The sequence below is a fragment of the Formica exsecta genome, unplaced genomic scaffold (assembly GCF_003651465.1).
Source record: "Formica exsecta isolate Colony F162 unplaced genomic scaffold, ASM365146v1 scaffold1308, whole genome shotgun sequence".
Lineage (NCBI taxonomy): Eukaryota > Metazoa > Arthropoda > Insecta > Hymenoptera > Formicidae > Formica > Formica exsecta.
This window is the reverse complement of record NW_021848640.1, coordinates 25,702-39,594: the sequence shown is the minus strand read 5'-3', so window position 1 is coordinate 39,594 and position 13,893 is coordinate 25,702. Positions and strand designations below refer to the sequence as shown.

Genomic DNA, 13,893 nt, shown 5'->3' with positions numbered 1-13,893 from the left:
GCGAGCCGGTCTTTGACGATCGTATCGTCAAGATCGAGACTTACAACCCGTAAGCCAACAAAATGTAACTGCGGCGCGACCGGGTGGGAGAAGGATAGCGCGAGGCGTTCGCGAGTAGGAAAAGGATAGCATTCTATGGATGTGGGAGAAGGATAGCGCGAGGCGTTCGCAAGTAGAAAAAGGATAGCATTCTATAGGCGTGCGAGAAGGATAGCGCGAAGCATGCGCGTGGATGATGATGTGAGATACGGCGTTCGTAAGGTGGTGCGAGAGAGATAGCGCGAGGAACGTCCAAAATATAATTAATATTTCGTGCGGAATATTTTATATCATGCGGACACAGATGGCACCGGATTTGTTACCAAGTTTTGACTGAATTTGATGCCAATTTGGCGACAATTTGTTATCAAATTGCGCATTGGGAAGTGACCTAAAAATATTAATTACGCATTAAGTACATTTATATATAAAATATAAATATACATTCACATTTTCAGAACCAAAAGTAGCGACTAATTTTTAGATCCGCAAAATGTTTGTGTACACTATAGAAGTTTATTATTTTATCATTTTATTATTTTATATAAAGCCAAATAATAAAAATGTGTATTTAATGCTGTTGTTTTTATGATATTTTTGTTAGAATTCTCACAAGATTAATTTTGCTATATTAATATAAACTCATTGCTTTTAGCCATTTGTAAGTTAACCTAAAAATATTAATTATGCATTAATTACATTTATATATATAATACAAATAAACATTATATACATGAATGCGCGTTTGCGCGTATAATTACCAGCTTATCGTTATCGAAAACATGGCCAGCCAAAATCTCCAAATATTCCTTCGATTTATTCATAATCATTTCCCAATAATGTATTTATCACAAACATGTTATAATTGATAATGCACAGATTCACTCCACTGTAAGTGTTACGTCCTGGCGACTCCACGATTCCTTTCTTCCGCGACGTGGCGGTAACGATCGTCAGTTGGTGATAAGAACGAACCGTTCAATAAACAAAGCATCTTGTGCCATACGTTTCTTTTAAATACTGTCATTTGTCAGTAACTACATCCACGAGTATCCGTGAGAAAGACGCAAAGAAATCGGTGATGGAAACCATGCCGGTCTCCTCGGGATAAATCATATTAAAATAACTATTGATATAATGTATACCAAAGTAGTTTAATTTATTAACTTTATTAACCCCTATTATTTATATTTATATACTTTATTAACCCCTATTTATTAACCCCTATATTATCTTTATTAACCCCTCTCATTTTCCAGTCAAAAGATCGCACCTGATCCCATCCCGCGTAATAGAGATTAAATTCTCTTACCAAAAAACCGCCTAGCGCCGAGCGAACGTCTGAAAACCAGAGTAATAGTGACTCTAACGGTCGTTTACCTGATTTTCGGAGCGTCAAGTTCGTTCGACCCGATTCTAACGCTTCGAGACGTTTAACTTCGGGATCATAAAGATAGTGGTTGCGCCCTTCCACTGACTCATCCTTCCTCGAGTCTGGACGTAACATAAGCATTCGCTCAGTTTTAGTAATGTAACCTAACTTTGCTCGATATGACATCGATTAATTAAAGAGATCACTTCTCTTCCTTACACTATTCCGCGTTAATAATTTCTTTTCGCTATATCACTTCTCTTCGTTGTTGCACTATTCCGCGATACTCTTATCATTTTTCGTCTTTTCGTTCCCTTTATTCTGTGATATATACTGTTATCTTATAACTTTAACATTTCTTATCTTGTCTGCGCGATATATACTCTTATAACCTTACATTATTATCTTATACATATGCACGTACATACACAAAATTGTCTCTCAAGGCGTACTTACACACTCAAGCGAATAATCGTACATGAGCGCTGCAAACGCGCCTTGAGGGACAAAATCGCTTTGCGTATGTGCGTGCGAGCATACGTACGTGAGCGACTGAATCTGAACCTGAAAAAAAATGAGACCAAAGTGTCACATTTCTGGTATACAATTATCATTCCTCAGGATTGACTGCACCAATCTTATTCAATATGGTCGCAATCAAAAGCTTGCATCCACATTGTATCAGAAAAATGCCATTAGATTTTTGATTAACGGTTTGGTTCCTGAAGAATTTTAATTGAAAGTTAATTAGATGTAAAACTCCGGATAAGCTACTTGGTAGCGCCACGGCCCCTGTATATAGGCAACTGTTGACAAGCCGAAACGATTTTTTTCATATACTTGATACGGTTTGTATACAGTTTAACTTCTGTATTAAAATTATTTATCAAAATAAGATAAATAAATGATTGATATTTAAGAGATTAAGCATTAAGACATGTGATTGTGTCCGTTAAAATTCAATATGGTATAAGCTTTGTAAATATATACTGTTTATATAATTCCTTCTAAAAAAGAATTTTCTTTCTATTGAATAAATTTAAAAAAAAATTACATCCATGTTTATATTTTGCAAAAAAATTTCAAATTTAAAACTTTTACAAAAAGCAGTGAGATCCCACAAAAGAACCTCACAAAGGTAAAAAAAATACGCCAAGTATATAAAAAAATCCCATCTTGTACGCAAAAAAAGTTTAATATCTATCCCTAAAAAATAACTGTTAAAAAAATTTTTCCTTGAAAAATAATTTTTATAAAAAATAAATTAAAAAATGATTTTTCTCTAAAAAATAACACTATAAAAATAAAAACTTTTAAAAAATCAAAAATCAAAACTAAATTTGAAATCAAGTTAACTAGCCAAGTACATAGAAGCAGTTCAGTTTGTGAGAGTTTATAATTTGAAATAGTATTTGTTTGATAAAATCAGTCTTGCAATTATAGAAATATTATAGATTCTCTTGAGAAAATTAAAATGCATTTTATTTTTATAAAAAAATTACACTATTAAAAATAACTTGTATTGTATATCTCATTTATGCTGTATAAAATAAAAATAAATAAATACATTTATTTATTTTTATGTAAGGAGACGAGAATAGAAAGAATAAAAGTTGAGCAAATAAAAGAATATAATAATGGGAATAAAAGAATACAATAATGAACGAGCAGAAAGAGAGAGAGAGAGAGAGAGAAGCGCGAATGAATGCGTAAGTGAATATGCGAGGAGCATGAAACTAAGCGATACGTAGTGCATAGCGAGCGAGCGATTAGAAAGAGACAGAGCGTATGATCGAGAGAAAAAAGATACTGTGTTTGAGATTGCATTAAATCAAATATAATTTAATTTCTTCGTTGTAACATGGGCTTCGCATTATTATTCCATCGCGATCAAAGTCAAAAAACTAATTATCAACACCGCTATAAAAGGGCCCGCTCTTGAGGAGCGCCCGACACTCGCTTACGCATTTAGTTACCGCATATTTAGTTACACCGCATTTCGACACTTGCTGAAAACGCGCAGAGTTACCGCTTACGTTTAACCGCTTACGACAACTGCTATTCTCTTTGTGAAACCGTTTACGACAACCGCTATTCTTTTTGTGAAACTGCCTATAACCGACAGAGCTTTTTTTCTGGAACTTTTATATGATTTGTGATTGTGTTAATTATTTGATTATAATTAAAAAACGTGAATTGTACTTGCGAGATTTATTTTCCGCGAATCAAAAGATCCTCGCACACTTTTCCAATTTCGCCTCGCTCTCGAACATTTTCTGGTCCTTCGAGCCGGATCATCGCCGGCATCCGCGAGTTTGTGAGCGAGACCTGAAAAGGGAAAGACAAACATTACAAAATCTGCGCAGACTTAAACAATTTGCTGCAAGCTCAACGCGACATCCACGGTCGCATGTCAAGGTCGGTGGAAAATCTACGAAAACTAGGCGCAGCTGGCATCAACCGCGGCAGCATCGAGGCCCGGATCAAGATCCTGGATCAACTGTGGGCCAAGTTCGAGACACAGCATGAGCTCATCCGCACCAGCTATAAGGAGAGATACAGCGAGAGTGAGTACGCTACTGCTTTTGTTGATGCCGTAGAAAATATTTACGTTCAACAACGCGGCAAGCTCGCCGAATATGCGGAGCAGCACCAAGCCGTTCCTCTTCAGTAGGCGTCGTCTAACAAGCAGCAAAATAGCGATCGCTCGTTAAAAACCGCGTTGCCAAAAATCAAGTTACCTCCGTTCTCAGGTGCGTATGAAGACTGGCCGTCCTTCCGCGATTTATTCCTGTCCGTGATCGGTACAAATTCCGCTGTTTCTCCCATCGAACGGTTCCATTATCTGCGTTCGTGCTTGCAAGGACCTGCGGAAAAATTGATACGTCCGTTAGCGGTTACCGGAGAGAATTACGAGCGCGCTTGGGCAATCTTGAAGAAGCACTTCGAAACAAGAAAGAACTCATTCGGTCGAACTTTGCCACATTCTCCGCCGTATCAAAAATGAAGGGCGAAACCGCGGAAAAACTGAGCCGCGTTTATCACGCCGTAACGTACGCCGTGAACGCGCAAGAAAGCATCGGGCGGCCGATTGAATCGCACGGGATGGACCTATTTAATCACTTGGTCGTTGAACTTTTCGATGCGCGCACTAGGCTCGAGTGGGAATCATCCACGAGCGATTCATTCGAGACATTATTGAACTTCATCACTAAGCGAATGCTCACGCTTAACGCCGCGAAACCGAAAACCGTCAAGATCTCCAGAGACTCACCGAAGCCCGCGAAAACTCACTTCACTAGACACGAATCCAACGCGGCACAGTGCGCCTTGTGCAAAGAGCGACACGCGCTCATGGTGTGCGGGCAGTTCAAAGCGAAGCCCGTCAACGAACGTCGATCCTTCGTCGAAGCGCATCGACTGTGCTACAACTGCCTCGGCAGTCATCCGGTTGCGAGGAGTCAATCAACTAGGAATTGCTGGTCTTGCAAGGGGCAACATCACTCGATGTTGCACGATGCGTACGCGACCTCGAAGACTATCGATGCAACGGCTCTCTCCGCAATTAAACAGAGCGATGACCGCAAAGCGATTCTTCTCGCGACCGCGCGCGTTCTCGTCGCTGACCGCTACGGAGAGCCTCATTCCGTTCGCGTCTTAATCGACCAGGGATCCGAGGTATCCATCGTCACCGAATCGCTGGTGCAACGCCTACGCCTCCAAGGAAATCACTCTTCCGTGACGATCTTCGGGATCGGCGGATCGCTGTTCGGTGCTTCGCGCGGCAAGGTAGCGCTCGAAGTCACGTCAAGAGTGACCGGAGATATGTGCTCCGTTGTCGCCTTCGTGCTTCCGCGCCTCTCCTCGTATCGGAGTTCTACGACGAAACATCGCAAAGGCTGGCCACATCTCCAGGGACTGCCGTTAGCCGACCCGGAATACATGGCCACCGACCCCGTCGAACTGCTTCTCGGAGCAAAGATCTGCTCGTCGATCTTCAAAGATGGACTCCGCAAGGGTGGACCGCAAGCTCCCATGGCACAGAACACCATCTTGGGATGGATTCTGTCGGGAGGATGCAGTGTTGCGACGCTGCATGGTCACCTTAACTCACTCCAGTGCACCGCAGACCACGACCTCACAACAATGGTCCGCCGCTTTTGGGAGCAAGAGGAAGTGCCGCTCGCTCCCACCGTTCTCGCACCCGAGGAAGAAAAGTGCGAGAATTTCTTCGCGCAAACGCACACACGCACGAGTGATGGACGGTACGTCGTTCGGCTGCCGTTCGCCACTACCCCAGGGAACCTCGAAGAAACTCGCAAACCAGCCGAGAGACTGCTGACCGCCATAAAGCGGAAAGGCAGCCGGGTCTTCATTCGGCGACTTATACCGCTCGTTCATGCTGGAGTACGAGCACCTGAAACACATGAGCGAAATCAGCAAAGAGTCAACCGCAAACGTCAAGGGCAACAGGATCTGCTACCTACCACATCACGGAGTGTTGCGTGAGTCGAGCACCACCACCAAACTTCGCGTTGTTTTCAATGGATCGCAGCGCATCCGGTCAGGAGAATCGCTGAACTCGCAGCTCCTCGTGGAGGCCAACCTCCTTCCCGCGTTCGCCGACGTCCTCCTCCGCTGGCGGTGGCACCGTTACGCCATCGTGGCGGACATCGAGAAGATGTACCGCCAAATGCTCGTGCACCCCGACGACCGTGACTTCCAGCGCGTGCTATGGCGTCGCGACAACACGCGTGAGGTTCAGGAATACCGCTTGAATGCAGTAACATACGGTCTCGCGTGCACGCCGTTCCTCGCAATTTGAACTCTGCGCCAGCTCGCCGACAACGAAGAGTCTCGCTTTCCTCTCGGTGCCGCCGCTCTTCGATGAGACTGTTACGTCGACAACATCGTATCGGGCGCCAACACGAAGTCAGAAGCAGCAACGCTGCAGCACAAACTCCGCGGACTTTGCATGGCGGGCGGGTTTCCGTTGCGAAAATGGGCCTCCAACTACGAGGAGATCCTCACCGGAGTCCCGCAGGAGCACCGGCTCCTCAAGGCTCAGCACACCTGGGAGAATGAGCTCCATCCCACCCTGGTCTCCGATGGCAGGCGCGCAACGACCATTTCGCGTTCGCGATCCAACCCCACATGCCCGAAATGATGACCGAATACACGAAGAGGCGAGTCCTCGCAGAGACAGCGCGTCTCTTCGATCCGCTGGGCTGGCTGGCTCCAGTAATTATTCGCGCGAAGATCCTAATCCAATCCGCCTGGCTACAAGGACTGGATTGGGATGCTCCGCTTCCACCATCCGATGCCCAACAGTGGCAACTCCTCCTCGAGGAGCTTCCGCAACTCAAACAAATACGGGTTCACCGCTGGCTTCGCACGGGAGAGGAAGCCTCAACCCTCCAAATACACGGTTTCGCGGATGCCTCTGAGAGAGGCTACGCCGCCGCCGTGTATCTCCGCACCGTGACCAACGGTATCGCGACGATCCACCTCCTAGCTGCAAAAAGCAAAGTTGCTCCGATTAAACAAATTTCGTTACCGCGCCTTGAACTTTGCGCTGCATCTTTATTAGTGACGCTTACTCACCATCTCCGCATTGTATTGAGTCTTTTTGCAGCGCCAATATTTCATTGGTCCGACTCCAAGGTCACCCTCTATTGGATCCAAGGACACGCCTCGAGATGGAAGACGCACATAGTCAACCGAGTTGCCCAGATCCAGACGCTGCTTCCGGAGGCCCAGGGGAGATACGTACCTGGCCAAAACAACTCCACCGAGCCGACGGTCTCGAGAATATCTACACGGACTTACCTCTGGACCGAAGTAGCTGGGTCTCTAGGCGAATCCCAACATCGGCACGCTCTGCCTGCTTCTCTCCGAGACAACCCCGCCGAGCCGATGGCCCCTCGCCCGCATCATCACGCGGCACCCCGGAGACGACGACGTCGTGCGCGTGGCGACCATTTGGACACCCACAACAGAGCCCAGCCGACCACTCACCAAGCTCGCGACACTTTCCAGCGTCACCGAAACTTCACCGCCGACACGAAAAAGAAAGAAAAAAAACCGCACTTTTGTACTAGTCTAAGAAATAAAAATACCGTAGAATTTAATCCGACGGGCCGCGCCGCGTTCACTCTTACATTTTGCGATAGTTCTCTCGAGGCGTCGATATTCACTTTATGCTTTTACTTCAATTCTCTTTTTTTGTCTTCGCTGTCACGCACTCACCGCACTTAAAAAATCGTTAACTTCACAAATGCACGCACGAATGCATGGCCTTCTGCCAACACATTTTCAATTTCGACTGTTCACTTGCATTATTTTCTCATTGTAAATTCTTCATTCATTTCATAACCATAACACCGCACGCGTACGTAACTGTACACAACACTTTCTGAATGAGCGCTTCTTCCCGCACTCCCGCTCGCCACCCCGCTTCACTCGATCATGCATTCCAGATCGAACGCGCTAATCAATCGGACCATAGACCAAGTCACGACACCTGTTCCTTGGCGCGCGAATTTATTTCGGCACGGAGTGCCGAGGCGGGCGGGAATGTTTGAGATTGCATTAAATCAAATATAAATTAATTTCTTCGTTGTAACATGGGCTTCGCATTATTATTCCATCGCGATCAAAGTCAAAAAACTATGTTCTTATCGCTATTATTATTTAAGGTTTGGTGTTTTTTTTTGACTTTTGAAGCCCATGTGACAAACAAGTTCAACAAGAAAACACGCAAACAACTTTGTCGAATAGCCGCGCGAGAAACGGCTTCTGGCACGCGCGAGGCCGTGACGTAGCCCGTGACGTACGGGCCACCGGCCTATCACTCGCTCTGAGTCTCATCTCGCGCCGATATTTCAAGGGGCGGCCAATGAAGTTTGGCGCCGCGTTGAATCTTCGAACCGAACTCGGAGGTTCAAACTTATTGGCAGCGAAAAATTATCAACACCGCTATAAAAGGGCCCGCTCTTGAGGAGCGCCCGACACTCGCTGAAAACGCGCTACGTTTAACCGCTTTGATAACCGCTTTGATAACCGCTTTGATAACCGCTTACGACAACCGCTATTCTCTTTGTGAAACCGCTTACGACAACCGCTTTTCTTTTTGTGAAACTGCCTATAACCGATCGAGCTTTTTTTCTGGAACTTTTGTATGATTTGTGATTGTGTTAATTATTTGATTATAATTAAAAAACGTGAATTGTACTCGCGAGATTTATTTTCCGCGAATCAAAAGATTCTCGCACACTTTTCCAATTTCGCCTCGCTCTCGAACATATTGCAATAATGTTAGTGCGTACATGTATATTACTCTCACACGCATGAAAGAGACGAAGATAGTACGATTATGTCTGTGTTTGTCATGTACGATTTCAGCTCTGTTTATCGTGACATCACGCAACTAATTTATTGCTCTGTTTTACTCTTGAGCCTCCATCTCGCACACACACATATGCACGAAAATTTTATTTTGCAAAATTTTTTTTATAAAGCTTTTAAACTCACTTTTCTAAGTTCTTTTATACTCTTTGATGAAATGCCGAGTGCAGGGTTTACTGATTAGGCCGGTGCAGATTACAAATCTTTTATATTAAGTAAATGTTGACGGCATGGGCCGATAACAAAACTGTAATTTTATAATTTTTTTTCACTTTTCATATGAAATGTTAAACTCCGCATTCCGTTATTATGTATACTTTAATTGTGGAAAAGGATTTTTTGGTATCTATAATCAACAAAAATATTTTGCATAATAACGTTTTTATCGGTAAAACAGACCTTTTGGGATCCCCTTAAGCGCGCTCAAAAATTGGCGCATTAACGGCCATCTCGCGCTGCGCACGGCTCCCAACAAATGAGAGAGCGCGTCGACAGCGGCGCTACGTGAATCGCGCCAGGCCCGCGGCATCGCTCGTGCCTATCGATGCGGGCCACGCAGCGGTCACCCGGGAGAGCATAAGTTACAAATAAATACGAATAACAACGTTCAATTTTACCGAATCATCAACAACAACGGTAGGCACGATCTTTTGGGACAAACACGCAGAAAGTTCTAGAACTAGCTAAAGAACGATTGTATAAAAGCTCTTTCGGGGAACCGCCGGGCGCACTCGATCGTGAACTCTATCCGTGACAGTGTGTTATCAAAATCGTTTAATCTTTCGTTAAGGAAAAGTCGCTTGCTTTTTTATTCGTACGCTCGCCTACGAAACGCGAAGTAATCGATTTGCTTAGAAGAAATTTCGCGTTGCTCCCGATTAATCTCTCGAAAATAAAACGCGCCGTTTATTCCGTCGTTCGCGGAATCGCGCCGTTTATACCGTCGCTTGCGGTATTCAAGATATATCCGTCGCTCGCGGAGATTATCTTTGCGCTCCCGGTCGCTCGACGGAGCAAGAACTCGGTTAAGATTAGCATAAATTTTATCGGTGAAAAACTTGTGAACTATTTATTGTTTAAAATAAATTGATTGCCTTTTACAAACGATTTCACATAATTCTGGTCCTTCGAGCCGGATTCCTCGCAACCGGCATGCGCGTCGTGTGTAGTGAACCACTTGGTGAGCCTCTCTTGTGCTTTGCGGAGAGGAAGCGAGCAGTTACCAAGAAGAGATTCCTCACTGTGATAACCTGAAATGGACATGGAGGCATTAGTCCTAGCTCAGCACGAGGTCTGCTGTCGTATCGTTCGCACGTACGACAATTTAAAAGAGGCAGGACAAGCGAAAATTAATAAAGGGCTTGTGGCAACCACGCTCAAGCTACTGGACTCCAAATGGACTAAGTTTGAGGAACAACACGAACTGCTGTTTGCCGAGTATGGAGCGGAGATCAGGAAGCACGAGTACGGGACAATGGACTTTCTCGGGCAAGTAGAGGAGGTCTACGTGATCCAGCGCTGTCCTCGAGCTAGAAGAAGCTCTCGCGAGGCCAGCTTCCCAGACGACTTAAGCGGGGCCTTCTGGAGACGAGCCTCGGTCTGCTCCCCGTACAACCCTCCCGCGCATCCAGATTCCCAGCTTCTCCGGGAAATACGAGGACTGGCCGGCCTTCCGTGATCTGTTCCAGTCAATCATCGGAAAGGACTCTTCAATAGCGCTAGCAGAGAAGCTGCATTATCTGAAGACCTGCTTAAAGGGTGAGGCAGAGTTATTAATCCGTAATATCTCTACGACGGGCGACAATTACGAAAGCGCGTGGCAAATGTTAAGCGACTATTATGAGAACAAACGCTTCTTGGTACGCGTCTATCTCGCGAACTTCGTCTCGCTCCAGAAGGTGAAGAGCGAATCTCCGGCCGAGCTCCGAAAAATCTTCCATTGCTTGAAAACCACAGTTAGCTCGCTGGAAAACATCGGCCGGCCGATCGACTGTAGTGAAGACTTGTTCGTATATTTAGCCGTCAACCTCCTCGACTCGCGCTCGCGCCACGAATGGGAAAACTCGATTAGCGACACGAAGGAACCGCCGTCGTTCGACACTCTTGAGCTGTTTCTCGTCTTCACACCTTGGAAGCGATGCAGCCGATCAAAGCCGATGGTTCCGCGAGCAAACCAGGGTCCAGCACGCAAAAGTACACACGCAGTCATCTCGCCCGAAAGCAAGAGAGAAAACCTAAGGTAAAGCGAGGCCGCTGCGCGTTGTGCCAGCGAGACCACTTCTTGATGCTCTGCGAGGAGTACAAGAAGAAGACGGCCCAGGAACGGAAGCGGATAGTCGAGGAGAGTAAATTGTGCCTTAACTGTCTCGGCCGGCACCAGGTAGGCAAGTGCGCCTCCAAGAAGGCGTGTTCGGTGTGTGAGGCGCGTCACCACTTTTCGCTGCACGACGCTTGTCGCGATAATGCCGTCGCGAAATCGTCGCACGTCGCGCAGGGGCCTTCCGACCGGCCTGTCACCGTGCTTCTCGCGACCGCTCGCGTTTGAGTAGCCGACCGACACGTCATCCTACACCCGGCGCACGCGCTCATCGATCAGGGCTCGGAGTCATCGATCATCTCCGAGCGCCTCGCACAAAGGTTAAAGCTGCCGCGCTCACCTGTCTCAGTCGGGAGCGGTGCACTTGGACACAGTACAATTGGACACGGTGCAAATGGACACGTTGCAATTGGACACAGAAACTTTGCACACAGCTCAATTGGACACAGTGCATTTGGACACAATAATTTTGGACACAGTAGCTTTTGGACACAGAAGAAAATTCATTTGGACACCGTTCAGTAGTACACCAGTCAGTTGCATACCGTTCAGTTGCACACCGTTCAGTTGCACACCGCTCAGTTGCACACCGCTCAGTTGCACACCGCTCAGTTGCAAACCGATTAGTAGCACACCGCTCAGTTGCACACCGCTCAGTTGCAAACCGTTCAGTTGCACACCGTTCAGTTGCACACCGTTAATTTGCCCACCGTAGTTGTAAAGCGAGGTCCACCCTGCCTACCGGCGGGGTGGGTGCGGGAGGGGGCCGAAGGTCCCCTTCCCCCCCCCCCCCCGTGTGTGTGTGTGCAACTGAGCGGTGTGCAATTGATCGGTGTCCAACTGAACGGTGTGCAACTGAGTGGTGTGCAACTGAACGGTGTGCAACTGACCGGTGTGCTACTCAACGGTGTCCAAATGAATTTTCTTCTGTGTCCAAAAGCTACTGTGTCCAAAATTATTGTGTCCAAATGCACTGTGTCCAATTGAACCGTGTGCAAAATTTCGTGTCCATTTGCAACGTGTCCATTTGCACCGTGTCCAATTGTACTGTGTCCAAGTGAAGGCCACTCGAGCCACTCGACCTTCGGCTTTCGGTGGCATCCGCACGAAGACTCATTCGCGTTCTCAACCCCGCTTCTCCAGTTATCGACTGTAACGAAAAAAACAGTGCTTTCATTGACAACCCGCCTGTTTGACCTGATGGGATGGCTCGCCCCCACCACGGTGCGCGCTAAGATATCAATACAGGCGACATGGTTGCTAGGGGTCGACTGGGACACCCCACTGCCTGAAGGCGACGTGCAGAGGTGGCAAGAATTCCAGACCGAACTCCCCTTTCTGAGGCACATCCGAGTTCCCCGTGGGCTCACGGGCGGAACTGATTGCCGACGTGAAATCTACGGCTTTGCCGACGCCTCCGCGAAGGCCTACGCGGCCGTCGCGTACCTGCGAACAGAAAATCTGAAAGAAAAGTTAGAAGTCACTTTACTGGGCGCAAAAACGAAGGTCGCCCCTTTGAAGCTGGTAATATAACCACGCCTGAAGCTATGTGCGGCAACGCTGCTCACTGGGCTCGTCGGCCACATCTGCCGTGTCCGATTGAGCCTGTGTCCGGTCGGACCTGTGTCCGATCGGGCCTGTGTCCGATCGGGCCTGTGTCCGATCTGGCCTGTGTCCGATCGGGCCTGTGTCCGATTGCAACTATATGTGTCCGATCGGAATTGTGTCCGATTGTGTCTGTGTCCGATCGAGCCTGTGTCCGATTGGGACTGTGTCCGATTGCAACAGTATGTGTCCGATTCCGATCGGGCCTGTGTCCGATTGCAACTATATGTGTCCGATCGGAACTGTGTCCGATCGGGACTGTGTCCGATCGAGCCTGTGTCCGATTGGGAAATATTGTCGTGTCCGATCGGTAATGTGCGCAATCGAGACTCACTCGTACACTTACCCGGTTAACTCCTTTCAGAGACACCCAGGGAATCTTCAGAGTCGGCGGTCGGATCAAGCGCGCACTCCTCTCCTTTGACGCCAGGCACCCGATTATCTTGCCAGGAGGGTCAGCCTTTACTCGACTCGTCATCGAGGCGTGCCATCGCCGGACCTTGCACGGGGGCATGCAACTGACCCTTGGCTCCATCCTCCAAGAATACTGGATCCCCCACGGGCAGGCGCTCGTCAAAGTTGCATCCACCGTTGCTTAACGTGCCTGCGATGGAGGGCAGCAATCCCGCAGCCACTCATGGGGGACTTGCCGCGGCCTCTAGTGACACCGGCTCGGCCTTTCCTCCACACAGGTATCGACTACGCAGGACCAATGTGGCTACGAACCTCCAAGAGACGAGGCCAGCGCGCTACTAAGGCCTTTCTAGTGGTCTTCCTCTGCCTCAGCACCCGCGCCGTCCACCTCGATGTAGCTTCAGACTATTCCGCCGACGCCTTCCTGGCCGCGCTGCGTCGGCTCATCGCACGCCGTGGGCTGTGTCGAGCCCTCTATAGCGATTGCGGCACAAACTTCATTGTCGCCGACGCCCAACTGCGAGCGCTCTTCGCAGCCAGCGGTCGGGAAGGACAGCGCATCGCGGGAGGTCTCGCCGCCGAGAGAATTGAATGGCACTTCAATCCTCCGACGGCGCCCAATTTCGGTAGACTCTGGGAGGAGGCTGTCAAGGCAGCGAAGCACCACCTCAGGCGCATCATCGGCGACGCGAAACTGACGTACGAGGAGATGGCCACCCTGTTAGCACAAATAGAATAG

General features: G+C 47.6%; 2 protein-coding genes across 2 annotated transcripts; both read left to right on the top strand.

The window, feature by feature from the left end:
- Window positions 1-4,414: 4,414 nt before the first annotated feature.
- LOC115245797 lies at window positions 4,415-5,920 on the top strand. The gene has a single exon (XM_029824280.1). The coding sequence runs from the start codon at window positions 4,415-4,417 to the stop codon at window positions 5,918-5,920; it is 1,506 nt and encodes a 501-aa protein (XP_029680140.1).
- Window positions 5,921-13,377: 7,457 nt separating this feature from the next.
- On the top strand, window positions 13,378-13,893 carry LOC115245796. Its single transcript, XM_029824279.1, has one exon. It carries the CDS (start codon window positions 13,378-13,380, stop codon window positions 13,891-13,893), a length of 516 nt encoding a protein of 171 aa, XP_029680139.1.

Coding starts and splice junctions, on each gene's coding strand:
- LOC115245796 (XM_029824279.1), top strand. CDS start 13,378: ATGGGGGACTTGCCGCGGCCTCTAGTGACACCGGCTCGGCCTTTCCTC.
- LOC115245797 (XM_029824280.1), top strand. CDS start 4,415: ATGAAGGGCGAAACCGCGGAAAAACTGAGCCGCGTTTATCACGCCGTA.